General features: G+C 53.9%; 2 protein-coding genes and 1 long non-coding RNA gene across 6 annotated transcripts; 2 read left to right on the forward strand and 1 right to left on the reverse strand.

Annotated features, from left to right (window-relative positions):
- Positions 1-1514: 1514 nt before the first annotated feature.
- LOC131489231 (basic salivary proline-rich protein 1-like) lies at positions 1515-3771 on the reverse strand. The gene is made up of 2 exons (XM_058691106.1): positions 3361-3771; positions 1515-2672 (listed from the first exon to the last, which is right to left on the reverse strand). The coding sequence occupies exons 1-2, from the start codon at positions 3711-3713 to the stop codon at positions 2423-2425; spliced, it is 603 nt and encodes a 200-aa protein (XP_058547089.1). The 5' UTR covers positions 3714-3771; the 3' UTR covers positions 1515-2422.
- Positions 3735-26676, forward strand: MSI1 (musashi RNA binding protein 1). 4 transcript variants are annotated; one of them, XM_058691102.1, is made up of 15 exons: positions 3735-3843; positions 4013-4053; positions 4619-4700; positions 4799-4883; positions 7780-7821; positions 9374-9466; positions 13111-13159; positions 14350-14432; positions 14905-15022; positions 17781-17861; positions 19135-19191; positions 22269-22337; positions 23084-23271; positions 23664-23727; positions 24879-26676. In XM_058691102.1, the coding sequence occupies exons 1-14, from the start codon at positions 3785-3787 to the stop codon at positions 23703-23705; spliced, it is 1089 nt and encodes a 362-aa protein (XP_058547085.1). In that variant the 5' UTR covers positions 3735-3784; the 3' UTR covers positions 23706-23727; positions 24879-26676. The 4 variants fall into 4 exon arrangements, with proteins under 4 accessions (XP_058547085.1, XP_058547086.1, XP_058547087.1 ...); XM_058691103.1 differs by having other exon boundaries at positions 23117-23271; XM_058691104.1 differs by lacking the exon at positions 19135-19191.
- On the forward strand, positions 19198-20698 carry LOC131489232 (uncharacterized). Its single transcript, XR_009250437.1, has 2 exons — positions 19198-20047; positions 20364-20698. It is a non-coding gene; the product is annotated as an uncharacterized LOC131489232 (long non-coding RNA).
- Positions 26677-27602: the final 926 nt, after the last annotated feature.

Consider the following 27602-nt stretch of genomic DNA (forward strand, 5'->3'; position numbering starts at 1 on the left):
AATGTACAGTCACAGAGCTTCCTTATCTTTTCCTAGTGCTATAGAATTTTTAAGGTGCTTTCATACACATGATCTCACCCAAATCTTGCAGCAACTCAGAGAGTGTGGAAGCTCAGAAGGCTGAGTGGCATATCACTACCAGAAACAGTGGCAGTTACAGGACCAAGTGACCAAGTGTTCTCATTACCCTGCCCCATCACCTCCTGGGTAAGTCCAGAAATTTGGGAGATGGAAAAAAGCATAGAGAAAAATTAGAGCAAAAATGATAGGAAGGGTGCAAAACAAACTGATTATAAATCTTGGGCTCATGATCAGCTTATGATAAAATTTCCCTTCTCCTGTATGGACAAGAAATGGAATGTTCTGGGTAACCCAGGGTTTTGCTTTGGTCTTTGCTTTTTCAAAGAATGAAAACACAGTGAAATACTCTCAACATTAAAACCTCATGCACTGTAATTTGATCTTTAATTTTGTTGTTGTTGTCATGTTAAAAGACTCTTCAATCTGTTTTAGAGCAATGTTTCTTCAAGAGCGGTCTGAAGAAAAACCTCAGCTATCAGCATCATCTGATCTCTACCAGATGCATTTAAAAAATGCATTTTTCAGAACTCCTCTCCACCCTGTGTCCACTGAAAATCACTGGGTGATCTTTTACGCACATTAGGGTTTGGGACCTGCTGTTTTAAAGCAATGAAAGTCAAATTGTGAATATCAATTACTGTCGCACTCAAGAGATGCAGACATTTTGCTTAAATGAGAGTTCTGGATCTTACAGGAGATTAATGTACCTTATTTCTTTCAAGTCTTTGCTAAAACATCACCCCTCCCTATTTACTGATTTTAAATTGTTTATCACCCTCTTCTTCACACCTCCTGCTCTTCTTATCCCCTTTCCTTCTCCACAGCACTTACCAACATCTGACATATTATCTATCATCTATCTATCTATCTATCTATCTATCTATCATCTATCATCTATCTATCTATTATCTGACTCTTGTCTCTAGAAAGAATGTTTCACAAAGGTAGTGGTAGGAATATAGCACTCAAGACAATGTCAGGCAGGTAGCAGGTGTTCAATAAATATTTGTAGAATAAGTGAATGTGCCAAGCTGCATCTTAGTGCTTGGGCATAATGTCATGTGTCCCTTGGCTTTCTGGAAAGGTTTTTGTTTTTGTTTTTTAACTAGAAAGCAAATTATTCTTTCATTCTTTGAGTGATGCGTAGTAGTGGAGAGAAAAAGCTGGAACAGCATCCTCTAATCTCCTAATTCTGGAGTCTGGGCCAGTTGCTCTAAAGATCATTTTTCCTTAATACCACTGAGATCCTCAATTTACTACAAGGATCATGCATTTACAGCTGCATTGTCCTGTGAGGGCTACCCCTACCGTGAACAAAGTGGACGGAAGCAGCGAGGCTGAGATGAACCTGCGGTAGGAGGAGACTTCTGTAAGTCCACCCCACACGTTCCAGTGCCTCAAACCAGGTAGTGACAAGTACATAGGATCCTATCTCAATGTACTACTTACGGAGGCTTGGCTGGCTCTAAATAAATGACCCTTTCCTATTTCCTACCCCGCTCCCCAAGCCACCTGTCCAACAGCATCAGCACACAAATCAATTCTCACTTGGGCTCCTTCCCTCGCCCTGCACCTCCCCATTGGCCCCATTTTACACACAAGGAACCGAAGTTTAGACTAGGAATAGCCAGTTCCCTGACACCGGATTTTCCACCTGCTGACCTTCATCTGTGTCACTCTCAGAACACACCAGATAGTCCAATTTGGATTGAGATGGTGAGAAAAACCTGTGTGAGCTGCTCCCTACCCACCCCCCCCCCCCAGTCCAGGGGATGCTGAGAAACTGTGGGGTGAGTAGGACAATAAAAAACAGGAAAAAGCAAGTTTGTTTCTAGTGTTATGCGCCCAGGGTGGCAGGATATACCTGCTGAGTGTTCCCAGAAGGTCCCCAAGGAAACCATTAACTTGAGTCTCTCACGTTCTTATACGCGCGGTGGTTGGGGTGGGCGGGAGGGAAGGTGTACTGAGAGGAGGGGGATGGGCACCTTTTCAGAGGTCAAGGTTATGCCGCCCAGAACTGCTGCACACATTAATAAAATGTGGCGGACTGAACGATGGATGTCAAGGTGAGCAGCACTTGCCATCGAGTGTTGTCACTGGGTTATACGGGGTGGATTTAAGGTGGGGAAGGGGGCAGGACTGGGAGGTGAGTTGGGAGGGAGGGGCTAGTGTGGCACTGAGATCCCCAGCAGGGATGGGGATGTGGGGGGAGTGGCTGTCTTAGCCTCCAGCTTTGACCCTTTCTTGGCTGGTCTCAGCCAGGGAATTGAGAGGAGATGGATGTGGTGAGGTGGGGTTAGGGAGGGTGGCCCCTGGCTCCGCGGGTGATCTGGAATGGATGTTAGAGTTCCCTGGCTGGAGGGAAGTAGTTTTCGGGGAGGGTGAGGTGGCTCCCAGGAGCGTTAGGTGAAAGTGCGGGAGGGGATCTCAGAGACCCGGGGATGGAGGCGTAGGGAGGAGAAAGGAGAAGTGAAGGCGGTTGCCTGCATGGGGAGTAAATCTCAAACTGAGGCGGACTGAGAGAAGTAACTCCAAACGCAGTGGGTAGGCGGCTTAGGTTCTTCCAATCCGATGGGGTTGGGCTTAGAACTCTGCAAAAGAAGGGGGTCATTGGGAGGGGACGGTGCACAGCTGCGCCGGCGGCCTCCTAAACTGGAAACGGGAGGTTCTAAGCGGCACTGACCCTCTCCCCCAGCCTCGGTGGGGAGGGCCGGTGAGCGTCCGGACCCGGCTTTCCCGAATCCAGACGGAAGTCTGAGTAGGGCTGACAAGTGAGCCAGGAGTGAGAGAAACAGTGAAGACTCCTCACACTGGGGGTGCGGGTGGCAGGAAACAGAGAACCCGGGCTTGGGTCAGGGAGGTTCCTCAATAGACCACACAGAAAGGATGTGGGGGAGTCGAAGGGGACAGCAAGGGCTGAGAAGGGATTCGGGGAACTGATACGGTTGCCACTGGGGTGCTGATGGAGGATCCCCACGCAGGACGCGAGGCACTGAAAGGGGTCCCCAATTTGGATATAGAGGGTATGGGACACTGAGGGTGGACTGAGGGCCGCTGAGGGGGAGCCCTGAATCAGCCTCGGAGGAAACTGGGGGCCTTGGGGGCAGCTTCTCGTTCCCACTGGGGGGATGGAGGGCTTCTCACTAGCTGGAACACGAGGGGTGGGGGGCACTGGGGCGATCTCCCTCCCAACCCAGGGATATTGGGGAGCTCTTAAATTCTGGATAGCGGGGACCTGAGAGGGAGGACTAGAGGGTCCCCGATCCGGAACCGAGCTACCTTGAAGGCACCGGGAAGCGCTTCATTCCGGGAGGGCGTTCCCACGGCCCGGCCCCGCGCTGGGCTGGGTGGGGGGTGCGGCCGCGCCCTGGTCCCGGCCCGCCTCGGGATTCGGGGTCTCTCGCGCCCTCGGGGACCCGGGAGCCCGGCGGGAGCGGGGTCCGGACGCCGCCGCCTCCGCGGGCGCGCGGGCGAGCGCGGGGCTTTATGCGCGCAGGGCGGCGGGGGGAGGAGCCGGCAGGTCGGCCCCCGGCGGGCCCTCCCCTCGGCCGTCCCCGCCCGCCCGCCCGAGCGGGGTCGGGGGAGGGGGCAGCATGGCCTGTCCGTCCGGCCCCCTTCGCCGCGCTCCTCATCTGCCCCGCGCCGAGCGCTGCCGCCGCCGCCGCCGCCGCCGCTCCGCTGCCCGCGCCGCCCGCGGCTCCCGATGGAGACTGACGCGCCCCAGCCCGGCCTCGCCTCCCCGGACTCGCCGCACGACCCCTGGTACGGCCCGGCCCGGCCCGGCCCGGCCTGCCCGGCCCGCGCCCGCCCCGGCCCCGCCAACATGGCCGATCCGGGTCGGGCCGGGCCTCCCCGGGGCCCGGGCCCGCGCCCCCTGCGCCCTGGCGCCCGGCGCTCACGCGGGCCCTTTGTGTCTCTCCTCCTCCCGCAGCAAGATGTTCATCGGGGGACTCAGTTGGCAGACTACGCAGGGTGAGCGAGCCCGGGAGCGCCAGCCGGCCAGGCAGGGCACCCTGGACCCCCCGGCGCCCCGGAACCGGACACCCCAGCCCGGCCCTGCGCCCTGCTGACCCCGGGCGCCCCCGCGCCCTCTTTCGCGCCCCGCCCGGGGACCCCAAGAGCGCAGGGCGATCGGCGTGCGCGCACGGCCCAGCGGGTGGAGGGGAGGAGATGAGGGGTTCAGGGGGCATCGGGGGGTGGGCTGGGCCCCCGGGACCCGCCGGCGGCAGCGCCAACTCCGCTCGCACCTGCGGCTCAAACTTTTGTGAGGCGGCTCCCGGAGCGGCGGGAACCCGGCCGGAGCCGTCCCCCCTCCAGCCCAGCTCGGCCCTCGTCTTCCTGGAGCCCCCGTGGGCGCCAGGAGGCTCCACGGGAGCCGGGTGAGGGCTTGGAGGTGGGGGGGGAGGCAGTGGAGAGCGCGCAGGCTGCTCGGCGCGGGGGCGGCCGGGCTATGGCGGGGTCACCGGGGGCAAAGGACGGGGGAGGGGGGGAAGGGCGCGGGGCCCGAGCTGGTCCGAAGGCGGGTGTGTGGTTACAGAAGGGCTGCGCGAATACTTCGGCCAGTTCGGGGAGGTGAAGGAGTGTCTGGTGATGCGGGACCCTCTGACCAAGAGATCCAGGTGAGCCCCTCACCCCCTCCTCCTGCTCCCGGCTCGCCCCCCTCCACCGCCACTCACTGCCTTGTAACCATCTGCCTCTCCCTCACTACGGCGCGCAGGGGTTTCGGCTTCGTCACTTTCATGGACCAGGCGGGGGTGGATAAAGTGCTGGCGCAATCGCGGCACGAGCTCGACTCCAAAACAGTGAGTGGCCCTCAGGGCTTCGGGGGTCCTTTGGGAGAGGGAGGCCGCCGGAGGAGAGGGTCAGGTCTCTCCCCAGGGGACAGTTGGACGGGGTCCTTAAGGAAAGAGGGAGTTTTCTGAGTAGAAGGGCTGCCAAGCTCTGAAACTTTGTCACTAGAGCCGGGGGTGGGGGGGGGGGGAGAGGGAGGAGAAAAACCCCAGGCCTGCGGTGAGATGCTACATCCCCCAGCCCCTCCCTGTACCTACTAATCTTGATGCCTCACAGAGCAGCTTGGGGTGGGGCTAGGTCCCTCCCCTAGCCCAAATCGGGTGAGTCAGGGTTGCAGTGACCCACCCCGTGGCTTCTCTGGACTCTAACTAGTATTTGGCTCCCCACCACCACCGATCCAAACCAATGGCAAAGCATCACTGAATCCCCCCTCCCTCTCCCCCCCACTCTTTTGGTCTATGAGCTCCCCGCTTTGTGTGGAAGACGTGAACCTGCTTTGCCCAGGAAGGGATTTATGAGGAGGGAACTGGCTTGCCTGGAAACAACCCTTCTGAGGGCTGGATTTGAGGAGAAGCTGCTTTTTTGGCATTCAAACTCCTAAAACATTTTACTGCTGTCCCACTGCTCCCCAGTGTCTTGGGCCCTCCAGGGGGCGCTGGCCCAGGCCCCTGCTCTAGGGGAGAAGGAAAAGGAGCAAGTCCGAGGAGGGGTTACTCTGTGATGGGGTGACCCGAGGCCAGGGGACCGGGACAGTGTGATCTCTCTCCACACTCCCCCACTGTCCTCCAGCCCTGGGCCTCCCTGTGCTTGGGTCAGTCACTGGCTCCTGTTTACCTGCAACAATAGCTGGTTGTGCCCAAGAATTTGCTAAATTACCGCCTGTCCCCAGCTCCTGTTATCTCTGCCCAGTGGCTCCCACTCCTGCTTGCAGTAATGAGCAAATGAGGCCAGGCCTCAACTTTGCCGGCTCTGAAAGGATCTTCTTGGCGCAGACTGAGTGACCCAAGCTGGGAATGGAGAGACAGTGGCCTATTGTTTTTGGTGATTATCTGCCATCAAGCTGCCAGTTCTCCTACCATCCCCTGTCCTCAGAATGCACTGATGGCTTCTGCAGCGCTCAGGAAGCTGAGATTTAGGGACTGGGTCTGGGGGCAGGGTGGGGTCATGGAAGATTGATAAGAGAGAAGGGGGAAGGAGGGTGTGATGGGCATCCTTCTGAGGTTTGGGACTCAAAAAGGCAAGGGCTTTGTGTTTGGCATTCTCTGGCCTGGGAGAGAGGGGTGGGGAGGGAGGTTTATTGTGGGGAGTCTATTTTGGGTTCTGACTTTCACCTTTTATTTACTTGTTGGGTTTTATTTATGTTGCCAGCTGTGAGTCAGAGTGGAGGTGGGGTGTGTCAGGGATCGGGTGTGCGTGGGTCTGTGAGACGTGGCTTGGGTACCATCTCCCCATCAGGGTCTGTACAGGGGGACTGTTTGAGGTGCTCTGGTGGCTGGGGAGGCTGCTTCCAGGAGAAAAAGAAGGATGAAAATGTCCGTAGAGGTATGAAATCACACCTGCAGACAGGGGAAATGGGTAGTTGTGATTTTCCCTGGAGCCCAGTGGAACTTTGGGAGAGAGACGGCATTGCCCCAGCATGGATTTTAGAGGCTCCTTCTCTGTGGGCAGATCCACTGGAGAGCCCAGAGGAGGCTGGTCCCTGGTTCATGCCATTCAGGCAGAGAGGAACCAGAGCCGGTTGCTTAGAACGAGGCTGAGTTTTGAACAGAAGGAACTTTGGGAAAAGATAGATCTTCCCTGCGATTGGCTGGTGAACTTCTGAGTGGTATCCACCCATGTGGGTGGCAAGAAGCTCTGGAATGACCAGGCCCCATAGGTCCTGCCTTGATCACAATGTCTTGTGGCCTGGCTTCTGCTGTTTATCAGTGTGAGTATATACCCAGGAGCACCCAGGTGCATCTTGCTTTTCTCCTTTGGTTGTTCACAGCCAAGGGCAAAGGTGGCCCGCTGGTAATAGCACCTTTGTTTGCGCAATGAAGGGCAGTTCACAAAGGGCCGCTTTCACCCATGTTATCTCATTTGATTCCCTATGGCTGCCCCTGGGAAAAGTGGGTGTGATTATCCCCACTTTGCAGATGAGGGAACTGAGGCTCAGAGGGGTGAGCAAGTTACCAAGATCACAGGCTTGGCCGGGGCTCAAAGTTTCTGAGTCCAAGTCCCGTGCCCTTGTGCGTCACCAAAGCCTGCGTTCTGATTCACCCCCAGCCTGGCTGCATTATCAGGGAGCTGTTTGCTTGCAGCCTCGAAGAAGGCTGTTAGATGTCAGTAGTATTGGGGAAACAGAACTGAGTCCATTCCTGGTGATTTATGAACTCTTCTCTTGAACCAAAGAGTATTTCCATCCACTAGGCTTCCAAAGTCTGGATTACATGCCTCACCTAGACTGGTATCATCTGTGTGAAGTCGGTTAGGTGAGGAAGGCCCTTGAATACCTGGTGCTTGAAGAAGTAAGACTTTGCTTACTTTGTTGGGGTTCCTGCTGCGAGCTAGACACCTTGCCAGGTGCTTTGTAAGCATGATCTCAAGTAGTCTGCAGACGACCCCTTTGAGGTGGGTGTTACTATTTGTCCATTTTGCAGGTGAGCTTGGCCCTGAGGCTCAGAGAGGTTAAGTAACTTGCCCAACGTCTCACAGCTGGGAAACAGTGCAAGTGGGATTTGAACCCAGGAGGCTGGCACTGGGGCCTAAATGCTTAACGACTACACTTTTCTGCCAGAGGCTGTGGTGATTTCTGTCCTGTGTCATCTCTGTGTCCTGGGATGAGAGAAGTCCACAGGGCTGAAGGCTGTGTGGTCACCCATCTAAACTGTGATAACCAAGCCCCTTTACCTCTCCCTTCTCTTTCAGATTGATCCCAAGGTGGCCTTTCCTCGGCGAGCACAGCCTAAGGTAGGTATGTCCATGTCTGGGAGGAGCTGTGTTACTACGGGCAGTGATTTTCCCAGCATTCTCTCCTAAGGGAGATGCTTCTGGAACCTTCATTTGGAGTGTTATGGGAATAGACTGGGATGGGAGGAGGGAGGATTCTTAATGTCCTTCGCTCTGTGGATTGAAGACATCCTGCATCTTTCCATCTGTGCTCAGGGGTGGACTGGGAGGGGGCTGCATGTGTTGGGAGAAGGAGGAACCCCTCAGGGGATTCATTGTCCCTGTATTTGAAGCCAGTACACTGTGGACCCTGAGTCGAATTCTGACCTCATAGATCACAGCCTCTAAACCCAATGCCCCTGGGGAGGTCAAACCCAGGACAAACACCCCCTGAGGCTTAGCTAGAGTCAGGCCAGGGAGCTATCTCTGACCCCACCTCCCCATCACCTTTCTATCTCTGGGGGTTCGGTATGTTCAGCTTGCAGAGGGGGAAGGGACCATGAGGTTGGTTACCTGTTGTCTTTCAACTTGGGTGAGTGGCTGCCCTCCTGCCCTCCCCGTGCTTTCTTTACCTAGTGCTGTGGCGAGTTCTTTTGGGTATATGGAAAACAGAATTCTGAGCAGTTGAGCAATATAGCATTCAAAACTTTTGGTGCAGGGTAAGGGCCCAAGATTTTATTCCAGGTCCCAAGGCAACTAGCCAGATCTTAATTTTTAAATGGTTAAATAGAGGGGACAGGAAGGAAGGCTGATTACAGTACAGGGAGCCAAGGACCCCTGAGTCTGCTGACTTAACTTGTGTCCTAGGACTAGGTTCCTCTCCAGAAGATCTCAGTTTCCCCCTTTACAAGGGGGTTGGCAGGAGCCAGGATGCTGCCCAGCTCCTGTCACAGCGAAGGAAGAGGGACAGGTTTTAGGAGACAGGAAGGGGACATCTCTGGAAGGGTCCAGCAGAGGGCCTGAAAGCAATTATGGAGCAGGTATTCGAAGGAAGCCGCACCAGGGAGCACATGGTCGGAATTGGGTTAATTCCATTAAGCAGTTTGGTGACAGAAGGTGCTTTAGTGTTAGGATGGGGCTGGGAATTGCTGTGGATTAGCCATGCGCTCCTGGGGTAATTAGGACCATGTGTTCTTCCTAAAACAGGGCTGGGGCCACAGGGCTGCCGGAGGTTGGGTTGGGAGGAGGTTGATGAGGAAAATGTCGGCATTGAGTTCAGGGGAACCCTGTGATGGGCCTCAGTCTCTCCCAGGGGTGCTGGTGGGGTCTCTGAGTTACACTGTGGGTCTGGGTCACTAACCCGTCCCCTTGGTTCTTACAGAAGGCATTTTCCCCTACACAGACTCCAGGGAGGGAGGCACACTCAAGTCAGCCAGGGTGTGGGGTGCACAGCTGCCCATGACAGGCCTAGAGGCGGGGGTCCAAGGGGGAGCTCGTTGGGCGGGGGCTTCCGAGTCGCTAGGGCCACAGAGAGCTTGTCAGCTGGCGCCCTGGCAGGAGGGCTCGAGCCCCTGCTGGTGGCAGTAGGCCACAGGACTCAGATGCCCACTTTCTCATTCCCTCCCCCTAACAGATGGTGACTCGAACGAAGAAGATCTTTGTGGGGGGGCTATCAGTGAACACCACGGTGGAAGATGTGAAGCAGTATTTTGAGCAGTTCGGGAAGGTGGGTCAAAACTGGGGGTGCCTGCTGGGGGTGCTTTCGGGGCCTCTGGAAGCCCTGTAGAATTGGTCAGTATCAAGCAGAGTCCAGCCAGGTCATTCCAGTCCCTGCAAAAGGTGAAAAGGCGGCCGGGTCCTTTTTGTGGGTGAGCCCAGGCCAACCCACAGTCCAGGCTTCTGTCCTATCTGTGGGCCTCAGCCTCTGGATGCATCCCCGGGGAGAGAAGCCACATAGTAGCTGTCTCTGTGGTTGCCCTTCCCCTGTGTTTTTCTCTTGCTTATCTTCATTCTCCCAAGGGAGGCTGCTCTCCCCTAGCCAGTTCAATCCAGTCACCCCTTGGCCTCCTGGGAGTTTGCACCTGTCCAGGCCACGGGCGGTTGCACCTTCCCCCACTCCTTCCTGGTAAGGATGATAAGGAGGCAATAAATACGACTCCCAATTGCACTCAGCACCCTGCTTGCACAGGTGGGAGCTGGGGGAGGTGCTGATCCCCTAGCTATTTGGAGGGAGACTGAGGAGAGCACCCTAAATTTCTGATCAGGCCCAGCAGATTGGCTCTCAGCTCTGAGGTGCATTGAGCTTAAATTTCTGGATCCTTTAGTTTACGAAGGAGATGTGGCATCATCAGACAATAGGGTGTCCCCAGGAAGGTGAGTAATGTGAACATCAAGGTCCCATGGGGATATGACCAAGAGGGGGCCAAGTTTTAAGTCTAGGGGTGAAGGGGGGCTGCTGTGCTTAGTGTCAGGGTTCCTGGTCTTCTCTTACATGAGACGGGCTACGGGCTGTGTCTCCACCTTGCCATCAAGGCATTTTTCAGTTGCCTGTTAGGCAAAGGGCAGAGGAGAACCGCCCCTTGGAAATGGGATGTGAGCTAGGAACTGGGTGGGTTTCCAGGGCCCGGTCTCCAGGGGAGAAGGGGAGAGGGTGAGAGGGTGGGAAGCCCCCTGGCCAGCGGATGCTGCAGGCGTGGGGGCCACAGGCCTAGGCTCAGGCGCCTCCGTGGGGACCGGGGTACAGGACTGAGGGCAGGTCGGCGGCCTGGGCCCCAGAGGGAAGGGCGCTCCTGGGAAGCAGCAGGCCCGCTCGGCTCCGGCGGGGTGTCTTTGTGTCTGAGCGCCGAGCATTAGAGCTCGCACTAATCTGATCCAGCAGCTGTGATTGGAGGCCGCCTGCCCCCGGGGCCGGCGTTGCCATGGCAACCGGGCCCCAGGAGAAGCCGTCAGCGGCCGCGTCTTTTGTTCGGGCCTAAATCGGCGTTGGCATGTGAAACCGGCCCGGGGAGGCCAGGGGGAGCCGGAGAATAGGCTGCCAGGGAGCGAGGGGGACAGCCGGGAATGCCAAGGGCCCCGCGGCGGGGGGCCCCCCGCCCGGATCGAGGGGCCGCCGCCGAGGGGGGAACAATGGTCAGCCGCCATGGCTGCCACTCAGGCTTAGCGGCCGCCGAACTTGGCGGCTCCCACTGGTCAGCAGGCCTCGGCCGCCTCCCCTCCCCCTGCCGGAGCCCCCCTGCCCCCGGGTTCCCATGGAGACCAAAGCCTATTAAGGACACTGGGCTGGGAGCCTCCCTCCCCTTAGCTGGCCCCAGGAGGGGACACCAGTGGGGGTCCCTGGACCCCCAGCCACTTTCCTTGCTCCTTGCCCTGGCCTCAACCCCACTGCCCCACTAGGGGTCTGTCCAGCCAAGGCTCGAGTTGAAGGTTCTAGGGGGCCAGGAGTGGTGGAGTTGGAAGTTGGGTGGAGGAAGGCGAGAAGGGCAGTGGATTTGGGCTAAATCAGTTTGTGGGTCAGGCACGAACTCAAAGCTGTGGGATTAGGGAAGAGGGTGTGGCTTTTACTCATTCATTAATTCAAAAAATAATTACTGAGCACAAGTCAGGGTGCTCCATAGGATGGTCATCACCATAACTGACACATACTGTCCTCATGGTACCTTCAAAGCAAGGGGTGTTGGGCTGCTTGCTCTCTTGCTTTGCTTCTCCCCCATGTGACTGTAGGCAAGCCCCTCCATAATAAAGGTAATAATAGCTGTTATTTATTAAGCATTTACTGCAACCAGGTACTGTGAGTTAGTGTTACAGTGCTGTCATTTAACTCCTCCATACAATTGATAAACACCGTTATGCCCACTTTACAGATGAGGTAACCTGAATCTGGAGACATAAAGCCACCAGCCCAAGGTTCCCCAACCAGCAAATGCAGGATCTTGGGTTCCATTCCAGCCTGTCCTACTTAAAGCCTGTATTTTTATCACAACTCTCTCTCCTTTTTGGATTTCTCTCTTCTATTGTTTAAGCAAGGGGGTGGGGAAGATGTGCTGAGCCCAAAGTGTCTGCGCAGTTTGGACAGTGAGGCTGGTTTGGGATTGGGACTCAGCGTGCGTCCGTAAGGGTGGGAGTGAGAATGGCACTCCGCTGCAGGCCCCTGGAGCAGAAAGCTTTTTGGGAGGGAGGGAGGTGTCATTTCCCTTTGAGATTCTCCAGGGGCCCAGGAGCCTCCTGGCTTAGTGGGCTCCTGGTTCTCCCAGAGGGACTTGGGAGGCCTGGTGCGGCTTGGCGCCTAAGGAGAGCTAGAGGACCACCCTGTTCAGGGGCTGCCCTTGCCACTTAAGCAAGGAAGGTGACAGGCTGGAAAGAGAGCCACGGAGAGTCGGGGAGAGACTGTACCCCGTGGCTTCAGGAAGTTTTCCTTCATCCCTCGGGTGTGTGATCATTTGGGGGAAGGTCAGCAGCTGAAGTGGGCTGTGTGTGTGGGTGGGGGGAGGGTATCAGAAGCAGCCCTTGATTTCCACCAAGGACAAATCAGACCTTAGCTTAACCCCATGAGGTGGCTGACATTGGCCGAAGAATTAAGAGGACAGGGGGGAAGCACCAGATGTAGGCGAAGGGAGGGAGATGGGACCGTGGGAGGGAAGCTCAGGCCTTTGGCTATCCATGTATCCAAGGGACTGCCTTGAGGGAGCAACAAGAAGAGGAGACTGAGGTGCAAGGGACTGGGAATCATGTAGACCATCCCCTTTCCCCAGCCCCCTGCCCCTCCCCCAGTCAGTGGGAGGCAAGCAGCCCAGGCTCTGAACTCTACTTGCTTTAATTACAGCCTCTAGCAAAAGGAAACCTCAATTAAAGGAAAAGATCTGTACCAGGAGAGGGGAGTCAAGTCTGGCTGGAGTGGCTGCTGTCCTCCTGGCCTTTTGCAGAAAGGGAAGAGGCTTTCATTTCCCCGTTTTTTATCTTGCTCCCATGTTTCCTTCTTTAGCACCCACTCCGTGCCTCCTTCTTCCAGGCTTGGTCTAGGATTTGCTGTGTGACCTTGGGCAGGTGACTTCACCTCTCTGAGCCCATTTCCTTATCTACAAAATGAGGATCTTACATTGCAGGGACTGTAGAGAGTCTGATGGGGCAAAGTGTTAGGCAGGTATTTGGTGTTGCGTATTTGCAGGCTGATCCTTTGAGAATCTGGTGGTTGAATGGGAGGTGCCTTGGCATCCAGTTGCGGGGTGTGGATGGAAAGTGGTCCCCTGCACAGGGAACAGGTTTAAGACAAAGCCTAGCCTGGGCAAGAGGGGAGTGGGTGTGGGAGCCCCTCCTGCTGGGTTGTGGCAGGTCCCCTGGTATCTGGTGGGTCCACCATGGCAGGCTCTGTTTCAGGTGGACGATGCCATGTTGATGTTTGACAAAACCACCAACCGGCACCGAGGTGAGTATGGCCCCCTCCCCCTTTCCAGGCCAGGCTGGGGGCCTGTGGTCAGCCAGGGGGCTGCAGGTCACAGCTGCCCTTTCATCTTGCCTCCTGACATCCTATCCCCAAGGATCTGCATCCTCTCCCGGGCCTGGCCTTACAGAAGGCTTTTGTCCCGCCGTTTCCTGTGCTAGAAACTTGCCCAATTGCAGACACCCGAGAGGAGCAGAGGAGCAACCTCCCCCCTTCCAAACTGAGTCCTCCACCCCCGCCCCAGCCAGTGTCTGCCCAGCCAGTGTCTGCTGGGCTTACCTTGTCCCTGGTAACCAGAGCTTAGGCTGGGCAGCCCCAGGGTCAGGCGGACTCCACAGCCCTGGGCGGTCTGCTCCTGCTCCTGTCTCCCACCCCCACCTAGGACCTGAGCCCAGCTCCCGACCCTCCCCCTTCCCACCCCCCCACCCCACCCCCCGCCCCCGAACCTGTGAGCATCTGGGCCACAGTGTGCATTGCCTGGTTGTTTTTCTCCCAAGGGCCTTGCCTTCTGAGAAATCCCATTACAACCCCTGGGGCCTCCCCAGGAGGAGGTGGGGTTGTTTCTCTGGTTGCTCTGGGGCTTTGGGTGTATTAGCCTGTTTGGGGATTGAGTTATGTGCTGGTGTGTGTGTGTATGTTGTACGTTTGTACCTGTGTGTGTGAGGGTGTCTACGTCTGAATATTTATATGTGCCTGGTTTGTCATGATAACTATCCACATGTAGGGGGGGCCTTCGTGAGCACTGCCGAGTATTTGTGGGGCAGATGGGTACCGAGGTATACGTGTGTGTGTGCCTCTATGTCATGTATATGTGTGACTGTACAAACATATGTTTGGGTGTGCACCCTTTGGTGAAATGTAAATAAGTGTTTGTGTGTGTTCTTTCTTCCTTCTTCGGAAAGCACCTGAGAAAGAAAAGGCATGTTCATCACTGCTATAATGTTTTCTAATTTGCTGTGTGACCTCGGGCAAGTCACTTCACTTTGCTGAGCCTTGGCTTTCGAGTCTGTAATTGGGGAGCTAGGAATCCTGTCTCAGCGGGTGGGTAGTTGAGAGATTCCCAGGCTTTTGTTAACTCTCAGGAATTTGGCCTGTGAGAGCTGTGGTAGTGTTGATATGACTCAGGCTGGGCTTTGACCACAAACCCTGGTTTTGTCCCTGCCTTTGCCCTCTAGGGTTCGGGTTTGTCACGTTTGAGAGTGAGGACATCGTGGAGAAAGTGTGTGAGATCCACTTCCATGAAATCAACAACAAAATGGTGAGGGGGGATTGGATGGGTGGAGGGGCAGAGAGGAGACGGGATGCTCGGAGGTTCTGGAGGCAGGCAGAGGGGCCTCACGGTCAGTGGGGCACAGCCAGCTCTCCCACCCTCTGAAAATCTGGACAGGAAGCCAGTGTCTCATGGTGGTTAAAAAGCACGGCTGGTGGAGTCAGAGAGACCTGGATTAACATCCTCACTCTGCCGCTTGTTAGTCTAATCATTAGGCAGATGACTTCCCCGCTCTGAACCTCAGTTTCCCCAACCGTCAAATGAGAGTGGCAATACTACCTCCATTCTGGGGTTGGTGTAAGCTACTACTGTGTGCAAAGCCATTTACATAACCTCTGGCAGCTAGCGAGCACTCCATAAGTGGGAACTATGAAGTTAATGATAAGGAGGCCTGCCAGGGAACAAGAGGATCTGCGACCCTATGTCTGTAGGAGGAACTGACCATCAGGTCTCCTTGCAGGTGGAATGTAAGAAAGCTCAGCCAAAAGAGGTGATGTCGCCGACGGGCTCAGCCCGGGGGAGGTCCCGAGTCATGCCCTATGGAATGGACGCCTTCATGCTGGGCATCGGCATGCTGGGTATGTGCTAGGCCTGCACCTGTGGTTACTTCCTGCCCGGAACTGCTCCCAGGGCCACCGGTGGTGGGGGCGGGAGGGGGGGGTTGGTGACGCGTAGGTGTCGCATCTCCTCTGTGGTCGGCCCTCCTGTATGAGTCATTGGGCGGGAGTGAGGACCAAGGAGCCCAAGCCTTGGAGCCAACCCAGGGTGGGGTGATTTGGTTATGGGGTGCTGCCCTCTAGTGGTAGCCAGAAAGTGGTCCTTATTAATTGATCCTTCTGTCCATCTGTCCATTTGTTCATCCATCCATCTCTCCAGTAGTTATTGAGTGACTATAAATGCTGGGAACTATGCCAGAAAATACAACAGTGACTTTCCTTGGAGTTTTGTGGTCTGGCAGGGAAAACAAATTAAGAATATAAATAAATAGGGTTAGGATGGAGAAGTATAGGGTGCCAAGAGAGCATGGTCATAGAGAACTTGACCAAGATTTGGAGAAGCCAGAAAGGAAGTTACATTGAAGCTGAGTCTGTGGGTTGGGTAGGTGCTAGTTATAGGAGGTCAGGGAAGAAGGGAAGGGTAAAGTGTTCCAGGCAGAGGAAACAGTATTTACAAAGACCCAAAGACTTTTGGGAAGGCAAAAAAAGAAGGTAGCTGCTCCTTGTTCATTCAACTAATATTTATTGAGCAGATTCTGAGAGGCAGGACCTGCCCTCCTGGGCTTCCCCATCAAGTGGGAGACAGGAGTCAATAGGCAATGATACCACATAGTGCTTGGAGGCTGTGGGAGGCCCAAGGAGGCACCCAAACCCACCCGGTGGTCAGGCAGGCAGGCTCCCTGGAGTAAGTGCAGGTTGCCAGGAGCCTGGGAAGTTGAGTGGGGGTCAGCAGTGCTTGGGGCCTACAACTGAGGGTGGAAAATCTGAGCTGGGCCTCCCAGGAAGCTCACAGTCTCCCTGGAGAGACAAGATGCGGACACACAGAAAGAGAACAGTACAAAGGAGTCTTTCTGCCAGGTATGGGGGGAGGGGTGCTCTGGGGATTCGGCAGAGGGGGCATGGTATGGGCTAGAGGATCAACAGGTAGAGTGGGTGAGGAGAGTACCCTCCAAATGGGGCACTGTCTTCTCTTGAAGTTTTCTTTTAACTTTTTATTTGGAAGTAATTTCACACTTTCAGAAGAGTTGCAAAAATAAAATAGTACAAAGAGTATCCATATGCCTTTCACTGGATTCACCTGTTAATTTTATACCCCATTTGCTTTATCACTTGCTGTCTATGTGTGTGTGTGTGTGTATGTGCATGTGTGTATATATATACATGCATATATACATACACACATACAATACACTCGTGATTTTCCACTGAATCATTTGAGATTAAGTTACATGCATTATGGCTATAGCCCTTTACCCTTAAATACTTCAGTGTGTATTTTCTTTTTTTTTTAATGTTTATTTATTTTTGAGAGAGAGTGAGACAGAATGTGAACAGGGGAGGGGCAGAGAGAGAGGGAGACACAGAATCCAAAGCAGGCTCCAGGCTCTGAGCTGTCAGCACAGAGCCGGATGCGGGGCTTGAACTCACGAACCGTGAGATCATGACCTGAGCCGAAGTCGGATGCCTAACCAACTGAGCCACCCAGGTGCCCCTTTCAGTGTGTATTTTCTAAAACTAGGGGTATTTTTTTTTCATGAAGTCACATTATATCCAGCTCATACATTTACGTTGATACAGTATTTAAATCTATTTTCCAGTTTTATCTGTTGACCTAATAATGTTCTTTATAACATAGTTTTGCTCTCTTAAATAAGATCCAGGCTAGAATCAGGTATTGCATTTAGTTGTCCCATCTCTTTAACCTCCTTTGGTCTGGAACACTGAAACTGTTTTCTTTTCAAGGTAATTCATTAGCTGGTTTCACCTCCTTTAAAAAATAACAACAAAAAAAAGTGACACTGGTGGTTAAGAGACTTGGAACCAGTTAGCTCTGAATGTGAATCCCAGTTACACTATTGTTATTCACTCTTATCACTCGCTGTTACTCGCTATATGATTTTTCTTGTAAAGCTGCACATATTTATTAGATGCATACAAGTAGCAGGCACCAGGAACTTGTCCTGGAGATACTACAGAAATAAAAAAGATGGGGGAAGACAGAAAATCAGCTCTTAGAAAACCCTGGGGATGAGTTCAGATAATGATCATTGGTGCTATCGGAAAATAGATAAATATTGCAACTGATGAGAGGGAGGACTCTTGTGGAATGACCTCTCCAAAGAGGTGACATATGAGCTGAGACTTGCACAATGACAAGGACACAGTCATGGGAAGACCTGGGAGAAGCGTGTGTGCTCCAGAGGAAAGAGTATGTGCAAAGGCCCTGAGGTGGGAAGGAGCTTGGTAGATTTGAGAAAGAGTAGAGAGGCAAATGTGACTGGAGAAGATTGTAGATGAGGAGAGGAAGAAGGCAGGAGCCAGAGCACAAAGCATCTTGGTACGGATTTGGATTATTCTTAGCCAATGTGTCACCTCTCTGAGCCTCAGTTTCCCTGTTTGTAAAATGGGTCTCCTAATAATACCAGCCTCTTAGGATTCCTGTGAGGCTTAAGGAGAGGATATGGTGTGCAATGGTAAGCACACTTGTGTTTGGTAAATTTGACTGACTATTACTTGTGATACAAGGTGGGGAAGGAAGTGGATGGCTCAGATCCTTCACCTCTGAGCAGGGTCTGAGCAGTACGTGAGGCATCTGACACTAGCCCACTTGCCCTATCAGGTTACCCTGGTTTCCAAGCCACAACCTACGCCAGCCGGAGTTATACAGGCCTCGCCCCTGGCTACACCTACCAGTTCCCCGGTAAGTCCTTCTTGGTGTCTCTCTGCCGCCAGCATGTCCCCGGTTCCCGGGCAGTCTGACTCCTCAGGGCGGTGTCTGGGGGTGCATGGCTGGGGGTGGGGGTGGTCTGCCTGCTGGAGGCTTGGAAGGAAGGGCATGTCTGAGGAAGGAGCACCCCTCCCCACCCATCCCCTCCTCACCCCTTCCCTAGAAGCTGGGGGCTCCCCCACCCCCACCCCACGTGGTCTTGCATGGCACGATTCTCTCCCAGGCTCATCTCTGCCTGCCTCTTGCCTTTCTCTCCTCCTCACCCCGTCCTGAGTTGCCACTTCCACCAGAGAAGGCATCAGACTCATTCATGGTGGAGGCCTCCCTGAGGGCCAACGCCGGCTGTGTCTTTATGGACATACTTATAATGACCACGTGCTATGCTGAGCTCCTTCAAGGCCAGCAAGACCTTTTGCGACCCTGAATGCTGAAAAACAATTTAAAAGCCTGACGATCACCACCCTCATTTGTAATTCAAAATAAAAATAACACTAGACCTTAGAATAAGTGGCAGGAAGCCCAACAAAGTTCTGAATTTTGCCATGATAACTATTCAACGTTGTTTTCTTTGAAATATCAGATATCAAATTTTTGCAAGCTTTTTTTTTTTTTTTTCTGGCCTTATTTTTTTTTAGAGGGTCCCTAAGCACTTGCATTCTTTGCCTTTCAGGCTGTCTAGCTTAGAGTCCTTTCTGTACATTATGTTGTCTAAGCCTGACAACACTCTCGTTGGGGAAGTGTGATCATCCTCCTTTTACAGTTGAGGAAATGGTCTCAGAGCAAAAGTGACTTGCTAAGAAGACCCACCTAGAAAGTGGTGGAGCTGGGAACCCAACCTGAGCCTGACCTGCTCCAGGGTCATTGTTTTTTATCAGTGCTGCCTCCCCAGCTCCTCCCCCTAAAAACAAAAACAGAAACAAACAACAACAACAACAGTAAAAGAGGAGGATTCTGGAAGGTGTTTTGGTGCAATGTCAAATCTTTTAAGAAACACCAGAACGGAAGCTCTGGCATTGCCCCGTGGCCAGGGTGTAGGGGGCAACTCTGCCTACTCTCTCTCTCTGTCTCTCCTCTGTGTCTTCTCCACCTTTGCCTGCTGGGGACCGTGCTCTCCCCATCCCAGCTCTCGGGTCCTGTGCATGGCCTGTCCCCTACCCAGTGTCCCTGTGGGTGCATTTGTCCTCCCTGGGCCATGCCCCAGGGGCCTCCCCTGTATCTTCCTAAGCTGTTTTACGTTTCATTTTAGAATTCCGTGTAGAGCGGACCCCTCTCCCGAGCGCCCCAGTCCTCCCCGAGCTTACAGGTCAGTCGCTCGGATTTCGTACACCTCACAGGCCTCATGGGGAGAAAGAGAAGGACCCAGGGATTTTCCCCGGGGAATGCTAGTGGGACCCTCTTCTCCTGCCCACCAGCCCTCTGACTGTGGGGTTACAGCAGACTCTGCCCAGGCCCTGGCCAGTCTGTGTAGCTACTTGGCCCTTAAGGGTGGGGCATAGGGCCAAGCCCAGCAGATGGAGGCAAAATCACTCATTCATCCATTTGGCAAATATTTATCTAGCGCCTCCCGTGTGCCAGGCACCAAGTAGACTCGGATCCAGCCGTGAAGAAGCCAGGGTCTCAAGCTCAGAGCAGAGTGGGCCGGGTGGGGACTTTGACAGACTTGTGCACATGCCTCCACTCCTTGCCAGCTAACCCTTGCCAGGACGGGATGCACACCTAGTACTTTCAGATGTCAGTTTCCAAGAGAAGCCAGGAACCCAGCTTTCGCTTTGGAATGGAGTTTCCCATCATTTTCAAATGTTGGCAACAAATTCCAAATTGTTAAACCACTGCAGGCCAAATGAAACCTATTCGAGGGCCAAATACAGCCCCCGGGGCTGCCCATTTGCAACTTCTGAGCAAGTGGATGAAGGTGTTTGGCCATCAAGAGCCGTTCCTCCAGCTGCAGCTTGCGCTTGGGCCAGTCAGCTCTGCTCTGGAGCAGGGGGGCCGAGTCCAAAGGGAGGGGAGGGGTATGTGCAAATGAGGTGGGCTGCAAGGGGTTTCTCTGTTCAACCTGCTTCTTTCCCCACCCCACCCTAGACTCTCCCCCCCAACCTGGCCGTGTGTGGAGGACGTGAGCATGGATGCTGCTTTAGATGAGACCTTCCTTCCAAGGGGTGCTCAGGGGTCCCTCAAAGTGGGGGGAGGGGAAAAAACAGGGGGTGAGGAAAGGGGAGGGAGTAAAGCGTCCTATAGGTGGGGGTGGTAGTGGCCCTTCCCTGAGCAGAGTTGGGTTCGACCCGCGATGAGGGGTTGGAAGCGGGGGTTCCTTTCTACTCATCTAAGAGCTTTGTGTTGAGGACCTACAGTGTGGGACACTCCGCCAGGCTCTGGGGGCACAGCAGGGGCAGGACAGAGCCAGGCCCTGCTCTCACAGGACTTGCAGCCTAGAGAGGAAAACAAATACTTATATAAATGAGTAATCCTTTAGAGTCGTGAAGCTCTTGCTCCGGTTGGCCATGCTGACTTTGCTTTGTGGAAATGCCTCAACAGACCAGGAACCAGACCTCAGAGCCCAGCCCCTGCCCTTAAAGAAGTGAGAAAGAAATGTCCCCTCAGCAGATAGCTTGGTGCAGGGGAAGGGGTTTCCCCTGGAGGTGTGGGGTCTGAACTTTTCTCTTGCCTTCAGGAGACATGGGTATTTTCCTTCACGCATTCAGTAGAGATTTATCATGTCAGATGCTGTTCCAGGCAGTGGGGATACCACAGTGAATGAGACAGACAAGGCCCCTGCCCTCCTGGAGCTGGAGAAAGACAGCAATAAACAAGTAGACAACCAAACGAATAAAATACTTGTGGAGGGTGAGAAGTTCCATGAGGAAAATAAAACAGGGAGATGTTCCAAGGCCTTGGGGCCAGGGGCAGGGGGCTGCCTTTGCAAGGATAGTCAAGGAAGGTGATGTCTGGATGAGGAGCCAACTGTATGGCTCTTAGGCAAGGTGACTTCACAGTGTGGGAACACTGCGGTCCCAGACTTTAAGCCCCCAGACCAAAGGCCTTGCCAGGAATTTTCAGGAGCCATTTCCAGGTCCCTAGCCCCAGGTCCAGTTCCAGTTCAGGGTCAAGGTCACCAAAACAGTCCCCAGAAGGTACATCTTGGGATGGGAGACAAGTATTCCTGAGGGCAAACCAGCTCAGAAGATCCTGGCTCTGGGTGGGGTTGTAGCCTGAGGGGCTGCAGTGGCAGAGCCAAGCAGTAGGGGGCGCCCACCACCCCAAGCCAAGGGAGCACCAGTTTCAAGCCAATGGCTTATTTAAAAAGAGGTTCCGGAAAAAAAAATAAATAAATAAAAATAAAATAAAATAAAAAGAGATTCCGCCCTCCCCCCCCCCCGCCAAAAAAGAAGAGGGAGGTCCCTTTTAGGGGCGCATGGCTGGCTCAGTCCATAGAGCATGCGACTCTTGACCTTGGGGTTGTGAGTTTGATCCCCTGGATGTAGAGATTTTTTTTTTTTTTATCTTAAAAAAAATAAAAAAAAAAAAGGTTTCTTTTACTCCTTCGGCAGACATTTATTAAACACTACTGTGTATAAGGCACTGTGGAGGCGGACTGGAGGTAGACAGCAAACAAGGGAATAGCAATTATCTCTGTGTCTGAAGAGGGGATCTGAGAAAAGGGGGCTAGAGGAATTGGGGGGAGGTAGTGGTCACTTCTGTCTGGGTGGCGGTCAGGGGAACCCTGAGGCAGGAAATTGGGGTGCACACAAGCTACTGAGGGCGTGCTCTCAGGAGAGGGACAGTGAGGGAAACAGGACAGGCAGCAGAAGGGTTGAAGCCAAATTGTGGCCTTGACTGGAATCTGGCTTCAGCCTGATTCCACAGGCAGCTCTGGGGCACTCACCGCACCTCAGATAAGGTCCCACCTTGAGGCAGCAGGCCTGGCTTCTTGCACCCCATGTCAGTCAGTCACTGGCTGCAGTTGGCTGAGGTTGGGATGAGGGCTGTAACCTCCCGGGGACCTCTGAGCTAGGTGGCCCCATTCGGCGGCCAAGGGCACTCTCTGGAGAAGGGGGCATAGCTCAGAGCAGCTGGGGGGGGGGGGTGCCCCGCCCCCACCCTCTAGGAGTTTTATGTGGTTCATATGTGTCCCTTGAGTCCAGGGAGGAAACCGAGGTTCCATCCATTGCTAGGAGGCCATCCGCTCTCCCACCTTTCTCCATCCATTCCGTGGGTCAGGGCATAATTGGTGGCCCAAAGGAGTTCTTTCTGCCTTGGCACTGGAGCTGCACCGACCCTCTGAGGTGGGGTAAGGCTGGAGAGACGGCCCAGAGGGGGCCTCCGTTATCCACCTCCGTGCCTTCAGCCACCACACTGAAGTGACCATACCTTCCCTTTTAGCCATTCCTCTCACTGCTTACGGACCAATGGCAGCAGCGGCGGCGGCAGCAGCTGTGGTTCGAGGGACAGGTAAGGCCTTCTGGGATGCAGGAAGCTGACGAGGGGTGGCAGAGAAGTCTAGAGGGAAGGGGAGGTAGCCACTGCCACCCTTTTGCAGAGGGACTTATTCATTTGCTCCACAAACATTCACTGAGCACATTCCTGGTGAGCCAGCCAGGAAGGGGACCCCTTGTCCTCAGCTTACAGGCTGGTGGGGGCATCAGGTTTTATTACAAAGGCAGTAAATTCTGGAGGATGATTCTGCTCTGCTGGGGGAAGTCAGGTCCTAGGGGAGCTCACAGCTGGAGCCTCTCAGGAAGGCTTCCAGGAGGAAGGGGCTCTTAACTTCTAATTTGAAGGCAAGAGGAAGAAAAGTGTCCCCCAGGGAGGTCAGTTAGCATTAAGGGGGAGCACAGGAATGGGGAGTGGAGAGAAGAAGGTAGGAGAAACCAGTTCCTGGGGAGACATGGATCATTTAAGCAGTGGAGTGATGTCGCTTTTAGAAAATGCACTCAGCTGCAGCATGGGGAGAAGTCTGATGGGGCCCAAGAGGGGAGGCCTGGAGGTCAGTAAGGAGGCTGCTAAATGGTCAGACAAGATGGTGGGAGTGGATGGACTTGGAGAGACCTCCAGGAAGTGGACCCACAGGCCCTGCTGGGATGTAGGGTTGAGGGAGAGGGAAGGGTGAAGTCAGGGTGGGTGGAACAGGTTTGAGGGGGTGTTGTGGGGCAACAGTGGGCGCCGCGGCTATCACCGTCTTCTTTCTGGGTTGCCAGGCTCTCACCCCTGGACGATGGCTCCCCCTCCAGGTTCAACTCCCAGCCGCACGGGGGGCTTCCTAGGGACCACAAGCCCTGGCCCCATGGCCGAGCTCTATGGGGCAGCCAACCAGGACTCGGGGGTCAGCAGTTACATCAGCGCTGCCAGCCCCGCCCCCAGCACCGGCTTCGGCCACAGTCTTGGGGTGAGTGGCTGGTCCTGGAAGACTCAGAAGTTGGAGGAGGGAGAGGCTTTGTCTTTCTGTACGGGCAGAAGGGAGCCAAGGGATGATGGATGGAAAAAGAGTGTCACCTAGGGGGAATAGTTGGGGGGGGGTCATCATTCAGTGTGCCGGGCATGAGGCTCTGGGGACATCACGCAGACTCACCATCTCTGCCCACCCAGATTCTAGCTCAGGAATGTCCTAATTTTAACCAGGGTACTGGTAATATACAGATTCCAGGCCCTACCTGCGGTGGAGGTGATATGCGCAGGGCTACAGAAGGGTCCATGCTTCACCCTTGGTCTGAAGAGAGGAGCCCCGGGACCTTCTCTGCTTCCCTAAGAATCCAGGAATCAAATTTTTTTTCTTCCCAGGGCCCTTTGATTGCCACAGCTTTCACCAATGGGTACCACTGAAGCAGGAGACAGGTGGCAGGAGGTGAGGAGATGGGCAGGGGTCGGGTGGGGGTGGCCCTGGGCAGGCTGATATGGGCAGCCCAATCTGGGCCATAGACCTTGTCCCTGCCTTCATGGAGCCTACAGTCCGGGGAGGAGACGGAACTTCCAGCAGCGGTCAATGAACCTGAAAAGCTGCTCCACCCCCTACCTAAAAAATGTAAATGAAAAACACAAGGCAGCACATACTACCTATCAGGCAAAGAGTTTTTAAGATTGCTAATGCCCAACATTGATGAGGGTGTAGGGGAAGCAACGTGTAAATTGACTCAGGGTTTCCAAAGGGTGGACTGACACTATTTATCTAGATTTTAAACATTCATGTCCTTGACCCAACAATTCCACTTCTAGGCATTTATTTGAAAAACTGCAAGGGACTGGGGCGCCTGGCTATCTCAGTCAGAAGAGCATGCGACTCTTGATCTCGGATCATGAGTTCAAGCCCCACGTGGGTGTAGAGATTAAACAAAAAATTTTTTAACTGCAAAGAACTGATATGCCCATCAAAAGGAGAGTGTTTAAATAAATTAGAGCATTTCCATACAATGGAATATTACACAGCCATTAAAACAGGATACTGTCAGCAGATATACACATCCAGAGAGTGTGAGAGAGATAACTCTGTACACACAGTCATATGAGGATACTGTGTGAGCCTGGGACCTTTCCTTCCTTCCTTTCTTTCTTCCTTCCTTCCTTCCTTCTTTCCTTCCTTCCTTCCTTCCTTCCTTCCTTCCTTCCTTCCTTCCTTCCTTCGTGCATTCATTCAAACAACTAGTTATTGAGCCCTGTTTCAGGAAAGAAGGGTGTATGAGACAGATGAGTTCCCGCTCTCATTCTACAGACAAAAATCAAGCGAACAAATGAGATACTTCCAAATGACGTGAGAAGGGGTTACTTCAAATTAGAGATTCAGAGAAGGTGTCTCTGAGAAGTTGGCAATAGAATAAATCCAGTCATTGAAAATCTAGGGAAAGAGCATTACGAACTGGGAACAGAGCCTGCGAAGTGTGTGAGCAAAGCTCTTCTAGGAGAGCCTACCTGTGTTCTGGGGACCCTCAAAGAGAGGCTGGGGTGGGGAGGTGGCAGGTTGCCACAGGGTCCCCGTAACCGTAACCTCCTGCTGTGTTCCAGCGCCCCAGCCTGCAGCTGACTGAGGACCACAGTGAGCCAGCGAGGGGGCGGGGACACCTCAGCCGCAGCCGCCGCCCCCTCCCCCAGAGCGACTCGGACCGCTACTGCCTGCCCCCAACTCCCTGGGTCCGGCCCCTGCCCTGCTGCCCCGGACAGCGTCTGGCTCCCCTACTAACCTCCTCCCTTTCTTCCGCCCTTGGCTTCCCTCCCCACCTGCTCCTCTCCTGCCCGCTTTTATTTATTTTGGATTAGCCGGTTGCCCCACCCCCACCCCTCTGGTTCTCCCCTCTCAGGTCTGCGCCCCTCCCTCCCTGCCGCGCCCCAATAGGACCCTCCCCCCCAGAAGGCTTTTGTATTTGTGCATAGCTAGAGTGAGGTCGGAGGGGGTCTGCTACAGGCCGCAAGCCCTACGCTTGTTTTTTATTCTGATTTCCCCTCCTTTTCTCTTCCCTTTTTTTTTTTTTTTTTTTTTTAAAAGAAACCGTTTTTTAAACTATTTCTAGGTTTGTGAATGTGAAGCCCCAGGCCGTAGGGGGCCAGGGGCCAGGTGCCCCCCACCAGCTGAGAACAAAATGTCTATGTGGGTGTGGGCTCCTGGCCACCTCCCTCCAGCCCTGGAAAGGAGGACAGGGTTGTGTAGGCCAGGCCAAGCCCCTGGAACCATCCCGTCCTGTATCATATGTAAATACTGTGAGGTGAAGCCCCTTCCCCTCTCTAAGACCCCTTGGGGGTGAGGGCATCGCCTCACCCCACCCGGCAAAGGTCTCCCCCTGTGTTTCTGTCTCCTCCTCAGACACCGTTACTGTAAGCTTGCAGGCCTCAACTGTGGCCAAGGCAAGCCCACTCACTCAGGCCCTACGGGTCAAGGCCTTGGGCCTGCTCACCCCAAAAACCCAGCATGGGGGCAAGGGGTGAGGAAAGAGAAGGGCTCGCCCGGAACCACTGCTGGAAAGGAATTAACTCTCCAAAGGTCTCCCCTGCTCCCTGCCTAGGTCAGGCCTTCATGGTTTCTGCTCTGAGCCCCCCATGAGCGGGCATCAAGGGGGTACTTTGGGAAGGGGTGGACCCCAGGGGAAAGCAAAGGGCTTCTCAGGGAACCCCCACATTCTCTCACTGAAGTTTCCCACCAGGATGGTCCCATGGCCAGAGCCCCTTGGCATCCCTGAGCCCCCAAGCCCCCTTCAAAGGAAAAAGAGGCTCAGGGTCTGACTTCATGAACAGTGAGTGACCTGGCTGGCATGGCAGGGCTGAGGCCCACTTACCTGTTGTTGGCCCCCCCCTATGTCCCTCACCCCAGGTCTGAGGCTGGGGACCTAAGCTCTCTTCCCCATCACAGTTCCCATCCCTAAAAACCCCTTTGGAGAGTTAATTGTCTGTGTGAGGTGCTTAACCTATTAGCCCTGAGAACACAAAGCAATAATCTTTGTTACTGAGATGCGCGGCTGTTCGTGGTTGTTGTTTTTTTTTTTTTTTTTAATGTTTCCTAATAAAAGAGAAGCTGCATTTTATTGGTTTTTATTTTTAATTTTCTACACGTTTGAGCTGAGTCATGAGAGACTCAGCTTCCTTCTCCTCCCCTTCTTGTGACCCCATCCCACCCCACTGGGCCCACCTATGGGCTCAGGGCCCTGGAATTCCGTTTTCTGATTTGTTTGGGGAATTTTTAAAAAAGATGTTACATGGTGTTTTGAAGCCAGCAAGTTACCACCCTCCGGTGTCTCTTCTCTCCACATCTGTAACTTCTTTTTCCAGGTTTTATTTTCAGTTTTAAATTCCTAATAAATTATTTGAAAACGGTGCTGGGTTTGTGAATGTCTTGCATCTCTGTGTACATTCAGGTCCAGGTACCCCAATGATACCCTGTTTTCTCTTCTGCATTTCTTCTGAAAGTCTACACTGTCCACTTGGCCCAGCTTCCATGTACAACTTCTTGACCAGCCTCAAAGCTTCGTGTTGACGATGAGATACCACTTCACACCCATTAGGGTGGCCATTAAAAGGGCAGGGACAGGAGGGGCACCTGGGTGGCTCAGTAGGTTAAGCGTCTGACTTTGGCTCAGGTCATGATCTCAAGGTTCGTGGGTTTGAGCCCCACCTCAGGCTCTGCACTACCCATGAAGAGCCTGCTTGGGATTCTCTCTCTCCCGCTCTCTCTGTCCCTCCCCTGCATGCTCTCTCTCTCTCTCCCCCCGTCTCTCTCAAAATAAATAACACTTAAAAAAAAAACAACAAAGGAGGAAATTCTCTCTTTGAAAAAAAAAAAAAAAAAACATGCTAAATGAGGGGCACCTGGCTGGCTCAATGAAGCATGTGACTCTTGATCTTGGGGCTGTAGGTTCGGGCCCCACATTGGGTATAGAGATTACTTAAAACTAAAATCTTTTTTTTTTTTAACGTTTTATTTATTTTTGAGACAGGGAGAGACAGAGCATGAACAGGGGAGGGTCAGAGAGAGGGAGGCACAGAATCTGAAACAGGCTTCAGGCTCTGAGCTGTCAGCACAGAGCCCGACGCGGGGCTCGAACTCACAGACCGCGAGATCATGACCTGAGCCACCCAGGCGCCCCAAAACTAAAATCTTTTTTAAAAAGACATTATGGGGGCGACTGGGTGGCTCAGTTGGTTAAGCATCCGACTTTGGCTCAGGTCATGATCTCATGAAAGCATGAGTTGGAGCCCCGAGTTGGGCTCTGTGCTGACAGCTCAGAGCCTGGAGCCTGCTTC

This window comes from Neofelis nebulosa, chromosome 11 (genome assembly GCF_028018385.1).
Source record: "Neofelis nebulosa isolate mNeoNeb1 chromosome 11, mNeoNeb1.pri, whole genome shotgun sequence".
NCBI lineage: Eukaryota > Metazoa > Chordata > Mammalia > Carnivora > Felidae > Neofelis > Neofelis nebulosa.

Excerpts from the sequence above, each read along its gene's own strand:
- LOC131489231 (XM_058691106.1), bottom strand. The coding sequence starts at position 3,713 with ATGAGGAGCGCGGCGAAGGGGGCCGGACGGACAGGCCATGCTGCCCCC. Across the intron at positions 2,673-3,360 it reads CGCTTCCCGGTGCCTTCAAG|AGTTCTAAGCCCAACCCCAT; the intron begins GTAGCTCGGTTC and ends CTTCTTTTGCAG.
- MSI1 (XM_058691102.1), top strand. The coding sequence starts at position 3,785 with ATGGAGACTGACGCGCCCCAGCCCGGCCTCGCCTCCCCGGACTCGCCG. Across the intron at positions 3,844-4,012 it reads GACTCGCCGCACGACCCCTG|CAAGATGTTCATCGGGGGAC; the intron begins GTACGGCCCGGC and ends CTCCTCCCGCAG. Across the intron at positions 22,338-23,083 it reads AGCTGTGGTTCGAGGGACAG|GCTCTCACCCCTGGACGATG; the intron begins GTAAGGCCTTCT and ends CTGGGTTGCCAG.